This window comes from Homalodisca vitripennis, chromosome 8, assembly GCF_021130785.1.
Source record: "Homalodisca vitripennis isolate AUS2020 chromosome 8, UT_GWSS_2.1, whole genome shotgun sequence".
Lineage (NCBI taxonomy): Eukaryota > Metazoa > Arthropoda > Insecta > Hemiptera > Cicadellidae > Homalodisca > Homalodisca vitripennis.
The window spans coordinates 5,047,519-5,063,457 of record NC_060214.1 but is presented as its reverse complement, the minus strand read 5'-3'; the positions used below and the strand labels follow the sequence as shown (position 1 = coordinate 5,063,457).

The following is a 15,939-nucleotide window of genomic DNA, read 5'->3' as shown; positions in this document are numbered from 1 at the left end:
AAATGGCAGACTTCAAAGTTGTAAACATTATATTGACGTTAAAAATTTACCAAAACTTTTATAAACTTTTGTAAAAATTTAGCGACTGGTACAGTTGGAATAGATTGTTAAGCTTCTATGCTTCTATTAGGGTACTTAATGAAAATTTAAATCAGTACTTTTTGATTGGCGTTTAATAATAACAGCTTTTGGATAAAAGTAAGTTTCCTCCAGCGCTTCAACATTAGAATCGTACGAGTGAATCAGAACATTTCTTCGGGCCAAGATTAGTTACAATTTTATGGCTACCGATTATACTACTTTGTAAAATTATTAATACAAAGTTTTAGGATTCTGATATTTCACCAAGATTCAAGAGCACATGAATGAATTATCTTACAATAATGTGGTATTGGTGGATAGGATTGTTTTACACAAAGGTTATAAAATACTGTTTTATTTCGCTTTATTTGTCTCAACACGTACATTTCCTATAACATTATACAATTTCAAATGGATCAGATACGTCGAGTATTATATGAAAAGTCTATCATTAAGATTATTGAATAGTTTGTAGGTAGGATCAATCAACTATTAAAATATACTCCTGAACAGATATACCAAATGTTTATTAAAATTCAACTAAAGGTCTTCTTTGGTTTAAAAGCCCTATTCACACAGCATAATAGTATTTACAAGCTATATCATGGACGAACCATTCCAAAACACATTCACACACTTTGGTCACCGTCACGTGACGTCACTGGCCAGGAAGACGCTGTCCAAGTCCCAAGTTTCCGCCAAAGTTCCGTAATCAGGAACAGAGTCGGCGGGGTCGTACCCGAGTCTGGACAATACTGGCGCTAGACGGGGCAAATCCCGCAGGACCTCTTCCGGGAATCTGCCGACCCACCGGTTCAGTGAATCTTTGTGTATCGCTCGCCTTACTTCTGCTGAGGAGTATTCGAACCTGTAAGTGATAGAGCTAGTCAATGTCCACTCACAGAAGTCAGAATATGGTGTTCCCTAAGGGTGTAACTTGTAGTATTTGGTGTTTGATGTTATTTATTTATTTATATATACCATATTTATTCGAACCTATAAGTGATAGAGCTAGTCAATGTCCACTCCCAGAAGTCAGAGTATGGTGTTCCGCAAGGGTGTAACTTGTAGTATTTGGTGTTTGATGTTATTTATTTATTTATATATACGGTATACACCATATTTATTCGAACCTATAAGTGATAGAGCTAGTCAATGTCCACTCCCAGAAGTCAGAGTATGGTGTTCCGCAAGGGTGTAACTTGTAGTATTTGGTGTTTGATGTTATTTATTTATTTATATATACGGTATACACCATATTTATTCGAACCTATAAGTGATAGAGCTAGTTAATGTCCACTCCCAGAAGTCAGAGTATGGTGTTCCCCAAGGGTGCTACTTGTGATATTTGGTGTTTGATGTTGTTTATTTATGTATACGATATACACCATTTTACAAACAAATGTTAAATACATGCTAAGCCATGACTATCACAGTACAAGAATGAAACTTGGTATTTTTAATGTTACCAAAGAAGCCAAACATTACTAATATTAACAACATATATGTATATAAAACAATGAAATTATGCTAGATAAAAAGTAGTAAGAACAAAAATAACGAGGAAAAATAAGATATATCACTCAAAGTATTATTATAGCAATTAGCGAATAATTTTAAAAGTGATAATATAAACTATTGAAAAAAATTCTGTCAGAACTGACCAGTATCGACTTATCTACAATCTACAAATTTTACTGCAAAATGTTAGCATGGGATGTGTGGGGGTGTGCGTATGTGTAACAAGTAACAATAAAATGTAAGTTTTAACAAGCAATAAATTAGCTTATAGTACAGGCAGCAGCGTGCAATGTATATAGTTAAGTAACGACAAGCGGTAGAATATAAATTTTCTACAAGAAATCAATTATCTTATAATATAGTATAACGAGCAATAAATTTATTTAAAAATAACAAGCAATAAATAAATAACAACGACTATATGAACAATTAGAAAAAACATGGCAATAATCATAGCAACGATGTGTGTGGGGGGGTCCGTATGGAGAGGGGCGTGAAGTGTGTGATGTTATCACTATAGAGGGAATGTTTGTCCATCGAGGTTACGTGCCTTGATTTTTCACATCCCACAATGTAACGCAGAGTTACTGAAATCTATAAATGCTCGTGTACTAATCAACAAGATACCTCAACAAGAACAACAAACAAGAACAAGAAACTTCATGATTAATTTATACATGTTAACATAATTTAATGGGTAGTCCCTCTAAGATTTAGAAAACAGGCTACTCTAAAAGAACAGAGTTTTTAAAAGCGTTTCGAACTTTCATACTGCTCAGCAGCAAGTTATATGTCGTTGTCACGTTAAATGTAATAAAGTGTGATGTCTATACCTTACGTTTTATCTGCATTTGAAGGGTCTAAATACCAGTAGCACACTTCTATTCCTTAGGTGATGGAATAGTCGTATTTTATCAACTCAGGCAGAACTGATTGAAAGTATAAAATCCGCTATCTTGATAAACTGCTATTGAAGGGTGTCCTGCTCAGAGACAGACTCCATGCTCTTATTCTGGTTGTAAATTCTTCACTATTACAAAATTACAGCAATTAAGAATTAGTAAAGATTTAAACTCTACCAGCCATAGAAAAATTAATCTACGAACATATCCGTGGTAAATATAGGTCTCCAGTGTTCTATCATAATCTAGACCCTTAATGGATCCTAATCGCCAAAACCGATCCTATCACCGCCAGTCAGACAGATTGCCGCTGTAACACGAATTGTGCACACATGGCGTAAAAGTGCTTACTTCTATACCTTTGGAAGATTAGCTGTTAATGACCTCAACATGTATAAAACAAGGGCGTACCCAGTGAGTAGCAAAGTGAGAGCTATCATCCCTGGAAGCAACATTTTAATAAATATTTGTATTTATCGAAGGCAAAGTCAAAGAGTAACTTTAAAGACAGCATGGCATGCATTTCTCACTACGGCTACTGTATAACGATCTTTCAGTACCCTTTGGTAAAGACCTGGCAGAGAGGACACATTGACTGATTGTGTTTCATGACCGTCCATCGGAAATTCTTTAAGGAAAATCAGGATTTGGTTGGAACGAGAGCTCTTAACAAGTTTTCAAGTCCAATGGCAAGTCCAAGAAAAATGATAATAGAATAAGCCACGTAACTAGAATAATTGTTTTATAAATATATTTTGTAATAACATTGTATCACTGAACAATGGCAAATATCCGGAAAAATCCAGTTTCCTTCACAATCCTTCCATCGTCAAAAATAAACTTCAAACAAAAGAATAACATAATTGATAGAGTACTGTTCTATATACACATAACTTTCTTTAAATTTTAATTCCATTCTCCTTTTCCGCTCTAAAATGTTACAACCTAAACAACCATGGCTTGTCCCTCACCCTAGATTTGATCCTGAGTACAACCTTTCTATAAATTAAATGTGGAGTTTTTTGTTAATAACCGAAAATTCCAGATTTCAGTAACTCCGTTACACAGGTAAGATTTCAATTTCCTTGGGAGGTGGAGAACAAGGTACACAATCTTGATAAAATATAATATTGTTGTCATGAGATATTTACGAGTTAATAGATTCAATTGGAAGTTACTAAAAATTCATTTAACAAGGAAAATTAAAAACACTTACATTCTTTTATTATATATATTTTTGAGGGTTTAAATAAAAAAATATTTGTTGTTACAAAAATAATTTACGGAGCATTATTAGTATTTTTAAGGAGAATGTAAAGCCATTTGAATATACCTCGATAGCTTGATGCCTCCAGGTTTACCGATGAGGGATTCGTGATGAAGGACGTTCTCGTCCCAAGGGACTTCCAGGAACCGCAGGACTGCATCAAGGACCCGACGAGGGCTCAAGACCAGCATCTCGTAATGTAGGACGCGGCAGCGGCTAGGTCCTATGAGTTGACACTGGTCGAGCATCAGGTCCGTAGCATTGTTCCATTGAGATATGCTGCTTTGGTAACTCTCTAGATCGTACCTAGCCACGTGAATCTGCAAGAACAAAAACACGTCGATTCGAAATAGACTAGATATTGTTCTTTAAATAGTAATAATGTATGAATTCAGACTTTTCGTTTTACCACCAGAATCTTAGAATAGTCTGAAAGGGTAAAGATAAAGTAAACACCTTGCCTGCCTGGATATGATGGAGTGTACGGCAGCCCTGCCATCCCGAACTACCAGTAGGAACTTTGCCCTAGGAAACAATTCTGAGAGGTACACCGCGTACTGGAATGTGAGAGGATCTTTGTTGCAGAGGAGAGGTGCGAAGTCCCCGTGGTGGACTAAGACTTCCAGGCACAGCGCTGACACGGCTGCTTGCAGCACCTGAGGATCAATATTACAGTGTAGGAAGGGTACGGAGATAGACATCGCGTTCGTGATCTATACCGTTCCATAATTACCTGAGAGTCGACCCCGGCCTCCAGCAGTCTCCTGTGTTCCTTGCCGTCGGTGAGCCATTGATGGTACATCTGCAGTACTCGTGGTATGATCCTGGTGTCCGGGCCGCACCTGTACATTATGCACTGTAGCAGCTGCTCTACTGTATAGCAGAGGAGGACGAGAGAGATAGGACATACCGGATGTCAGGATGAGCGTCCAGGAGGGCTCTGACCAGCGAGGTACCGGATCGTGGGACGCCGCCGACAAATACCAACGGCAGCCAGCGGTCGTAGTCCTCACCCTGCCTCCAGGCTTTCTGGAACAACATAATTCACGTATTTTCTCCTTCTGCAGCTTTAGTATTTGAACTAATTAATGCTTTGAGCCCCCTTTAAGAAATCAAATCATCGTAGAATTTAACCAGCTTATTGAAAGGGACAGATAAAAAGGAAGAGCGAATAATTCGTAACTGATGAAGGTACACTAGTTAAGGATAAAAACCTGGGTCAGATTTATCTGTTCAAAGTTGTGTATATCTGAATTTTCGGACTAATATAAAATATTTACTATTGTACATTTTTATGAAGGTTAGCCAAAAGATTAGTAAGACGCTCATTTGATGGAACCTACAGAAACAAGAAGTGGCGAGATAGCAGGCGGTTCCTGATAAGTCAAAATAGGTACTTCTTCTTATAAAGTAACTTATAATTAGACTTTTGGGATAGTAAAACGAGTTGCACAGAATTTATTCACCGGAAAAGTTTATTTCATTTAATTTGTATAGCAAAGAAGAAACTACCTAGCTATTGAGTGGTTATACTGCAGAACGATAACGTCACCTATTTTAATATCTTCATGGACAAATTTTTTCCATATTTATAAGCATATATAAGAACATAGCAGAAAAAACATATAATTTATTGTACTATGTTTTTTATTTATAGCAGGTACATAAAATGTGCACAAAATTCAGATGAAACCTTTTCTTTGTAATTTAGGTCTTCATTTAACATTTGGTTAATTTTAGGCACATTAATATTCCATTGTTTTTATGTGTTGTATTAATAAAATGAATTAAAATAATATACTAGTAAAACAGTTGTGAAATATACATATTTCTATTGAAAGCTGTCAGCTACCAACAAGTCTAGATCGGTAGCCACAAAAAACAGAGAAACTATATTTCTGTAAAACTTAAAAACCTCATTTTGATAAAAACATAAGCTAACTCTAAGTACAAAGTAATTAAAATTTTTAATTTTTCAAATACTCACAAACAGATTTATAGACAGATTTATAGACAGAATTATAACAATTTCTTCGTGTGATCTAAAAGCCCAAATGGGTACGTTAACACTGTGACCGCATTTGGATTTTGATCCCAAATAGGCAGGGATTATTAATTGAATGTAATTCTTTTTATAATTACTTGTTATTTAAAATATTCAAATGACTCAACATAATAAAGTAAAAAGCATCAGGAAAAACTCACAGGCATCCAAAACATGCTAAAATCGAAAAATTACAATACAGTTGACTGACAAAAAGTCCAGTAATAATAACAAACAGTATTGCTAACTTTTGGTATGTTATTGGTCCCATGTGGGTATTTATTTCAGATGTGGCCCTAAATATATTATTTTGGGTAATTTTAAACCTAATTTACCCAAATGGGCCAGTAATGTACCCAAATACTCCCTGAAAATGTTCTAATGCTGTACTTTCTCCCTACTATTCTAATTTTCCCCGATAATCACGGCACATAAGGGATTGACATAAACGCAAATTTATCACTATTCCGTTTTTTTTTTTTACTCAGGAATGATTCTTCTGTTTCGTTTGCACTTATTTATTACTAATTGAGGGTATTCATTGCGTCTAAGACCCGATTCAAATTTATTAAATTCCTCTTTAATCCATCTTTATCTGAGCATAAGGTCTTTGCTCTATCAAATAATGAGTAGGCCACTCCTTCTTTGACAGATTTTTGATGGTTTCATTGATAAACTAAATAATTATTTTCCTATGTGTGTTTTCTTTCGAAAAACAGTTGTCTGAAGGACATCCCCATCTCTTAATACATACAAAATCCAAAAAATGAAACTTGTTTTGGACTTCACTTCCATTGTGAGGCGGATGGAAGGAGGAATACTATTAATGTGATTAAAAACTAATTCAGTTCAGTGCCTCCATGAGGAAAAATAACAAAGGTATCATCCACATACCTCCACCAAATATTCGTTTTGAACGGAGCTGAAGCCAAAGCTTTTTGATCAAAGTCCTCCATAAAGATATTGGCGAAAATAGGAGACAGCGGAGAACCCATTATCATTCCCTCATTTTTATGGTAAATTTGACCCTCTAACTCAAAATAATTATATTGAGTAAATAGTTCTAACAGTTCCATAATTACTGGCATGACAATTTTAGTTCTTTTCTTTAAAGTTAGCTCTGCTTTAAGACGTCATTCAATAATTACGAGAGTTTCTGGAACTGGTACATTTGTGAATAGACTTTCAACGTCAAAACTTACTAGTCAGTTTTAGTCAGCTTCAGAGATTTTGACTTCTTTACAAATTCCTGGAATTTTTGATAAAAGACTCAGTTTTTCCTACCAATGGCGTTAAGATGTCCAAGAGGACTTTAGACAATTCCCTGCAAAATTAACCACGAGAACTAATGATGGGCCGGAGAGGGATAGTAGGTTTGTGGATATTGGGAAGGCCATACATATAGGGGATTTTGGAATAGTGAGGAAATAATTTAGATCTAAATTTGTTTGTGTTGAATCCCCGTATCACCCCCGACACCTCATTCTCGCTAGCAGGAGAAAGCACCATGGACGATATCGGTCCCATTATAGGTTCCAAACTAGACCGCTCAAAGGCCGGTTCGGCACCGCGGTTGCCAAGAAATTACTAAACTCCCAGACCACTTCTCCAGGGGTCTGTAAAAGTGCATCCCCAATTTGAATTTTTATTGGTTTTGAAAATATGGAAAAATCTGGTTTTAAATTGGAGTTGATAATGTCCCATGCTATCTTGTATATGTTATCTCTGTAGACTCTTTAGTCTACTTTCAATGTCTACTTTCATAAGCTTTAGCTGCTTTTATGACAATTGTGCAAATTCTCTGTGCAACAAAAATATTTTATACATTTTTCTAAAAGACTCATTTGGAATGTGTACCTTTTTCAGCTCTTCCACATAACTAATAAGTCAAGTTATATGCATCGACATTATAATTAATGAAGAGATCAATCTTTGTACCATATAAATCTTTAGACACAGGATTATTCCGTTATTTATTATTATAATAAATGACTCTCAAATTCTATCAAGCATCTGAGAACCGAGGTATGGCTTCGAAATCTGAAATCACCAACTGAGTGAAAGCTACTGAGTGCGAAATAAATATGTATTTGTTAAGAGACCGTGTTCATCAAGGGTGTAAGGATATTGCTAAAAATTTTGAAAACAATGAGTAACAATAAGTAACAACAAAGTCTACCTGTTCACACCGGGTCAAAACACTACGTCGCTGTGAAAAGCCATATTCAGTGAACATATTAGTTATACAGAGTGTAAATTAAGTCCGAATATGCCTGAATATATTTTCCAAACGGATTGAGGTATGGATATACAATCCTCACCATACTTATTAAAGTGCATAAGTTTCCATTTAATAATTTTAAGTGCAGCTGTGCAATCCCTATCTTGTGACATCTCATTTTAAAGGTATATTGAATAGACACACACGTACATGAGTAAAACATCTCTACGATGGTCCTAGCAAATGTTATGGGCAAATAATGCCTTACGTGTTAGGGTGTAAATTAAGTTCTGATATGCCTGATATATTCCAAAATAATCGAGATATCAATGTACAACCTTCACCATACTTATTAAAATACTTTTTTTGATTTGTTGGAGGTTAAAAAAATTCCTCCTCACTTATTAAGGTCGGGTAGGAGGGAGTAACTTTAAATTTTTAAACAGTAACCCATATATTGTGCCATGTCATTTTAAAAGCCTATTCTATAGAAACACAATGATATGAATAAAACTTGTCTACAAAGTTCTTAGCAAAAGTTATGGGTAAATAACCGCTTACATTGTAATGCCACCTAGAAAAAGACTCCTCTCACCAAAACTATGCATACAAAAAAATTAGGTAATAATTAAAGACATAAGCTAGGCACATTAAAGTCTTACTGAAAGATATCACGCATGCATTGTGTTGATATGCCCAAGAAATTGGCATGTCCCAATTTATCATTATTTTTTGTCGTTATTAGCCCAAAAGCTAGAAACATTGAAGATATGTTTTAGTGTCATTGTGTTTCTTTGTAATTGGCCTTTAAAAATACATGTCACAAGATAGGGGTTGCAATTTGGAAAATTAAAGATACCCTCTACTATCCTCTTTGAAAAAAACTTCTATCTGACGCTTACTTAGTTGGACAGTAGCTGATGTTGTTGTTACTGTTGCCTATATTCACACAGCAAGGTATTTTGAGGTTATGTTTCATATTATTTGACTCATAAGTGACCTATTACAGTTTATTTAGTGCACTATAAAGTGAAATGGAGTATTCAGAAACTGAATATGATTCAGAAGACAGTAGTGGGTCTGAATATTTGCTTGGGTCAGAATCAGAAAATGAGTCCGAAGAGCTAACCCCCCATCAAAAGAAGAAAGATGAAAGGAAGAGGAATCCTGAAAATTGGAAGAAGAATATTCGTAAAATCAAATGCCAACGTGGAGAGGAATACATAAGCACTACAGGTAAAACAATTGAGCATAAGGACTGTAGATGCAAATACAAATGTTTTTTCTAAAATATCAAAGGATGATAGGGATGTTATAATGATAAGTTACTACACCCATGATGAGAATGGGAAAAAGCACTTCTTAATACAAAACTTCCCAATGTAGTTCCACTCAAAACATAGCTACAAATTCAACATGGAAATGAATGCATTTTAGTTATTTTTTGTTTGTAAATAATGAAAAGACAAGAGTGTGTAAAAGTTTTTTTTTAACTTTGGGTATAAGCCAAAAGACATTCTACAATGTGCATTTCAAGAAAGACAAAATGTCAAACACAACCAAAAACGTGATGAAAGAGGTAAAAAGACTAAGGACAAAATCAAACAGTGTGACAAAGATGTGATTAGAAAACATATAGAATCTTTTCCCTCGTGTTAAGTCACACTACTGCAGGGCATCAACTAAAAATGAATATTTATGTGGTACTCTTAATTTATCTAAATTGTTCCAACTCTATGTGCAAAATTGCGAAGAGAACAGCTTGGTGGCCCTTAAAGGCATCTATGTATAGAATGATTTTTAATTACGAGTACAACATAGACTTTCTTGCTCCAAAATCTGACAGGTGTGATCTGTGCAAATAATTTGCAATGGCAAAAAAGAAAAAACAGATTGACGACAGAGGTTAAACAAAAAGTATGAAACGCACATTTTTTGAAAAAAACATCATGGGGCAAGAAAGAAAGTTAGTCAAAGAGAGGAAAACCTGCAATTTACTTTGACCTTCAAAACGTCATCTCTTTGCCTCGAGCCAATGTTAGCTGTTTTTTTCTATATACGTAAGTTTAATACTTACAATCTAACAGCCCATGCGTCAGATGGTACTAATAAGCTTGAGTTTTGTGCAATATGGCATGAGGGTTTGTGTGGTCGTGCGGGAAATGATATCGCTAGCGCAGTGGTTAAAACCTTTGCAGAAAAATAAGTCCTCTTTATCCAGGAGCAATAGACATTATCTGTTAGAGTGATATTTGTGTGCCAAAAAACCGAAACTCATTAATTTCTTCTGCTGTAGCATCTTTCCTTCGAGATAACGACAGAAATTAGTCCATCATTTTGAAAATATTCTACACCTGGCCACTCCTGCATTCAGGAGGTAGACAATATACACTCAAATATAGAAAAGGTTTTGGCTTTATCCGAAGTTTGGTCACCCCTATCTCTACTGAGAGTTTCTTCTGTCAGCAAACAAAAGAAACCCATATCATGTCGTACAGACGATGAAAAACGACTTTTTTGATTTTCAAACAGTGGCAGAAGCATGGATTACAAAACTGTTCCATACACTAAAGTAACTCAGCTAAAATTTAATAAAAAATTACTTATTTCATGTCTTTTTTTAAGTTGAGCCATGGTGAAAATGAATGGAATCACGCCGCAATCCTAAAAAAGAAACCAACAAGAAATGTGTGATCCCACGGGTTTCCGCACCCAATGGTAACAAAAAACCAGGCCTTCTGTGTCAACTGATAAGGTTAGTGACTTAAAAAGCCTGTACAAGTGGATGCCTTCTGTCGATGTTGAATAATACAATGCGTTTTTTAAATAGAACTATAGAGAACTCAAAAGAAAAATATTATACAAAGCCATAAGGTTCTATCTAAGTGTAAACATTTTTAAGAACAAAAATATAAAACAAACTGTTTTGAAATGTTTATATAAATAAATTATATTTGTGCTAAGTATGAATTTATATTCCCTATTCCACCCAGTTATAACCAGATATATTTAATTTGTATGGGGTAGAAAGAGGATGCAAACATTAAAAATAGTCTCCTGAACATTTTTCAAATACTCAGATAGAACCCTCTGGTTCTCACGTCACGCCCTTTAGACTAAAATGTAAGTTACGGCACTGGCTGCTTAAAACTATGGACTTAAACTAGTACCCATATCAGTAACAAGTCAGAAAGTACAAATTTATAAAAATAACTTTATTGGCACATTTGACGCATTTTTATTTGTTCCACACTATGTGAAACACAATTAATTCAAACCCCATATCAACTACAGACTAACTTATTACTTGAGATCTCCTGACAAGGTTATGAACATCAATTAGTTGTTAACATAACCAAGTCCAAAACATCTGAAAGTAACAACACTCTTACTAAGGCTAAAACTAGACCTGTGTAACATCCACACTAGTTTAGACAATTTAGTTATTGTAAAGTTCGAGAGCACAATAAAATAAACTACTATGAGACTGAAGATTTCACAACGTGTATAATTTAGTACCTGGCGTGGCTGATGATAGCAGCGATGCAGTCTGAAGGCCGTCACCATGGTTATCGTCAGTATTATCAGATATAGGGCCAACTTGCTGCTCCCTCTAGTAGCCCAGGACACTTTTTCTGACACCTGAAAATACAAAACATGTAAAAGATTATTCAGCACATGTATTGCTAATGACAAAAGCAATGCAGTCTGAAAGCCTTCGCCATGGTTATCGTCAGTATTATCAGATATAGGGAAAACTTCCTGCTCCCTCTAGTAGACCAGGACACTTTTTCTAGCAGCTGATAATAAAGAACATGTAGTACATGACTCAACACATTGGCTAATGATAGAAGCGATGTAGGCAGAATAGCTGATATCAGTACTACCAAAAATAGGGCCAAATTATTGCTACCTCTAGTGACCCACGACAATGTTTTAGGTACCAGATAATAAAGAACATATAGCAATTGATACAGCTCATTGCATAATGATAGAAGCGATGTAGTCAGAGTGGCTGCCATCAGTACCACCATATAGGGCCAACTTCTTGCTACCACGGCTGCCCAAAAATAATGTTTTTGGTACCAGATAATAAAGAACATATAGCAGATAATTCAGCACATTGGATAATGATAGAAGCGATGCAGTCAGAGTGGCTGACATCAGTACTACCAAAATTGGACTTACTTGCTGCTATCATTAGAAGCCCAGAACAATTTTTTAGGTACCAGATAATAAAGAACATATATCAGGTAATTCAGCACATTGGATAATGATAGAAGCGATGCAGGCAGAGTGGCTGCCCGCTACTACTAAAAAAGGGCCAACTTTTTGCTATCACTAGTGGCCCAGGACAATGTTTTAGGTACCGTACCAGATAATAAAGAACATATAGCAGATTATTTAGAACATTGGATAATGATAGAAGCGATGCAGTCAGAGTGGCTGACAGTAGTCCTACTAAAAAGGGTCAACTTGTTGCTACCACTAGTGGCCCAGGACAATGTTTTAGGTACCAGATAATAAAGAACATATAACACATGATTCAGCACATTGAATAATGATAGAAGCGATGCAGTCATTTGGCTGACTGCAGTCCTATTAAAAAAGGGTCAACTTGTTGCTACCACTAGTGGCCCAGGACAATGTTTTAGGTACCAGATAATAAAGAACATATAGCACATGATTCAGCACATTGGATAATGATAGGAGCTATGCAGTCAGAGTGGCTGACAGCAGTCCTATTAAAAAAAGGCCAACCTGTTGCTACCACTAGTTGTCCGGGGCAATGTTTTAGGTACCATATAAAAAAGAGCATATAGCACGTACTCGTACATAGCATAGAACAAATTTTTGTTATGAATAAATAAAGGCCTACACTGATATTGTGTTGCCACTCTACACCACCCCCTCACCACCTTCTTTGAAGAAGTAAGATCCTATGGGTTGCAGTTGAATAACCCCAGAAAATAAAACCATATGATATATGTGTTTGGAACAAATCAAAGTACTAAGTTCTTAAATATTCTATGGATATTAAGTCCCTCAGCTTCCACAACAAAAATCTAACCCTCGAGATTCTGTTACATAACTTCACAAAGTGATCTGACCAAGTTAATTTAGTATCGATCCAAATCCTCAATAATATTACTGACTGCGACTGATCTATTGACAAACTGAGAAGAATATTTTGGGTTTTTTCCTGGTTACAGTGAAGCCCATTGGAGCTAAACCAGTCTCCTGCATCCAGTTGTGGAGTTTCAATATTACCTGCAAGTCATTTATAATTCTATAATTTGCAAAAAACGATATGTCGTCTGCATATATGACTGAATTTAGATTGAGGTTGTTCGGCAAATCATTTATTATAACTAAAAATAAAAAAGGACCAAGAACCGACCCCTGAGGTACTCCTATTGTGACAGTTTTCATTGTTGTGTAAGATCCTTTCACACGCACATATATTGCTGCCTACTTTCAAAATATGATGTAACTATTTTACATGAAATCTCCGAGATGCCATAAAACTTAAGTTTCAGTACTATAGAGGTAAATGGGACACACAATCGAACGCCTTCCTCGGATCCAAAAGTGATGGATTGTGCCAGATTGTTCCCATTTATGACAGTTTATAAACAATTTTAACACACATTTGTGTCTAATATACATTGTGTTTCGGTGGATTGTGGAAATTACAAGTGACATTACGCACGTATTTTATTGATACTCTAGACATAAGCCGCCTTATCATGTTGAAACAAACCTTCGTTTTAGATATTGAATTGTAATCGACAAAGTATGAGGTTAAATTTCATTCATATTATAAAATAGTAAATATATTAGAGATTCAATTAAACAAGAATATCATCAACTTTCAGGGATATTTAAAAAAAACCCGTAGGCTTTTAACTTATAGTCATTCTGTATTTATATTTAAATGAAATGTTAATAACTGAAAACTAAATTTGCTACCTAAAAGGAACAATCTACTGAACAACACAAATATAGCCTACTCTTGTGAACGATAATGATAATTAGGCGTAATATCTTAGATATCGAACCGAAAATAAAGCACAATTTTAGTTCAGTTTTTTATGATTCCCTGTAAAGTGGCTTTCACTGGTGTGGTGTACCCTTGGCTTCATAATAAAGTTATATTATAAGATCTACCACAGTGGTCAATAAATTACATACATCAAAATTTACGTAATATTGTTTTACGTATATAATATTACATTTATAAACGTGTTTTAGTTGTATTATTGTAGGTACTAGACGTAGTATTTTTTAAACGCTTTTATTTGGGTGTAATAATTATTTAATTTAAAGTGTTTCTAAAATATTTTATTTTATTATGTGCACATCTTTTTATTAATTACTTTAGCTATATGCTTATGAATAACTGTAAACAACTGATTGAATTTAATTTAAGGAATAATTGAATCTGCTAGCTAAGTTATTTCCCGTAATACATAAAGCTTTTGCGTGTTCTTAAAAGGGTTCACATTTTCTTTGTATCCTTTTAACATTTTCCCGATGTTATTTTTAAGAAAATTATTTATTTTAATTAAATCTAGTTTATTTTACTTAGTTAGTCTAGTTTCACATCTCACTAACCGCTTTAGAGGAAAATTCACGATTTTTAATTATGTACAGGTTTAATAAATAAAATAAATTTGATTTTAGCATACGATTTAAATGCATAAATCTTCTAAAAATTTTGTATATACAGTAGAGTGAGATTGTTGCTTAGTTTAATATTAAAGTTTTTAACAGACCTCCATATTGGATTCAGTGATATTTATTTATAGCACATGTTTGAAATTTCAACTTCATAAATTCAAAGGCTAAGTAAAAAAAACTATATAGCGTGTAAAAAAAACATTGAAATATAGACCAAAAACTAGGCAATTTAAAAATTTATTAATTTTTTATGTCTTTACCGTATTGGTGTTTACACGTAAATAATTAAGTTAAATACTTCACGTTACGTATTGTTGACAATTCTAGACAACATTAGATATTTTCATAAGTAATACACGAACATTATATACTCATACAATAATAATACAAGACCTGTATATTGTAGCAAGATATCACTTTTTAAGACTGTCTTTGTATGATGTTTGTAAAGTTTTCTTGCTGAGCTATATTCTCTCAACTTATTGTTCAGAGTTTTGTCAATGCGCTCTACCATAGAAACACTATTTGCATATTGATATAGTTTTCTACTGTCTAGGTAGGTTTTATGTGAAAAACAGAAATACTGAGATTTATAACTTATATTTACGAGTAATGTTTCCTACCCTTATAAGGACCGTGAATAACGCCGCGATATGTATGTAGGCTAACTCACATTACACAATATAGGCTAATATACCTTGTATCCACCGCATCGCTGGCAAGGTACAACGTTAGCGGGAGTTGACATGGTGTCTCACATGGTCCGCACCTCACTGCACACACTCACGAGCACTGGACCAGACCGAGCGGTGGCGCGAGACGCACTGCACCGCAGTGTCGTGCTCGAGTCGGGCAGCGGTTCCCTCCTCCACCACCACCACCACCGCCGCCGCCACTACTTACAAAAAGTCATTACCACGGTAAGTAAGTATAGGAATTCCTCCTCTCTTCCGTTGTGATGACTTGTCTCGCTTCCATCAGATCTTCTGACGCCCAGGCATCTCTATTCCGTTAAAGTGAATTGACCATTTAACCTCAACCTTGGGGGTCACATCCTCACCACGTACTCTTGTGTTCTTCGCTGCAATCTCTTACCTCGCTTCCACCATATCTTCTGACGCCCAGCCATCTCTATTCCGTTAAAGTGGAGTGACCATTTAACCTCAACCTTGGGGGGTCACATGCTCGCCACATGATCTTGTGCTTCCCACTGTGATGT

At 35.2% G+C, this 15,939-nt stretch overlaps 1 protein-coding gene across 2 annotated transcripts; it reads right to left on the bottom strand.

Annotated features, from left to right (window-relative positions):
* Positions 1–428: 428 nt before the first annotated feature.
* Positions 429–15,569, bottom strand: LOC124367227 (protein-tyrosine sulfotransferase 1-like). Of its 2 annotated transcripts, XM_046823904.1 has the most exons (8): positions 15,418–15,569; positions 11,556–11,678; positions 4,682–4,800; positions 4,505–4,613; positions 4,233–4,427; positions 3,838–4,091; positions 704–949; positions 429–649 (listed from the first exon to the last, which is right to left on the bottom strand). In XM_046823904.1, exons 1-7 carry the CDS (start codon positions 15,466–15,468, stop codon positions 730–732), a joined length of 1,071 nt encoding a protein of 356 aa, XP_046679860.1. In that variant the 5' UTR covers positions 15,469–15,569; the 3' UTR covers positions 429–649; positions 704–729. The 2 variants fall into 2 exon arrangements, with proteins under 2 accessions (XP_046679860.1, XP_046679859.1); XM_046823903.1 differs by having other exon boundaries at positions 429–949.
* Between the last annotated feature and the right edge of the window lie 370 nt (positions 15,570–15,939).

Coding starts and splice junctions, on each gene's coding strand:
- LOC124367227 (XM_046823903.1), bottom strand. CDS start 15,468: ATGTCAACTCCCGCTAACGTTGTACCTTGCCAGCGATGCGGTGGATAC. Junction 4,428..4,504: donor AGGCCGGGGTCGACTCTCAG/GTAATTATGGAA, acceptor ATTGATCCTCAG/GTGCTGCAAGCAGCCGTGTC. Junction 950..3,837: donor GGAGGCATCAAGCTATCGAG/GTATATTCAAAT, acceptor TATCACTTACAG/GTTCGAATACTCCTCAGCAG.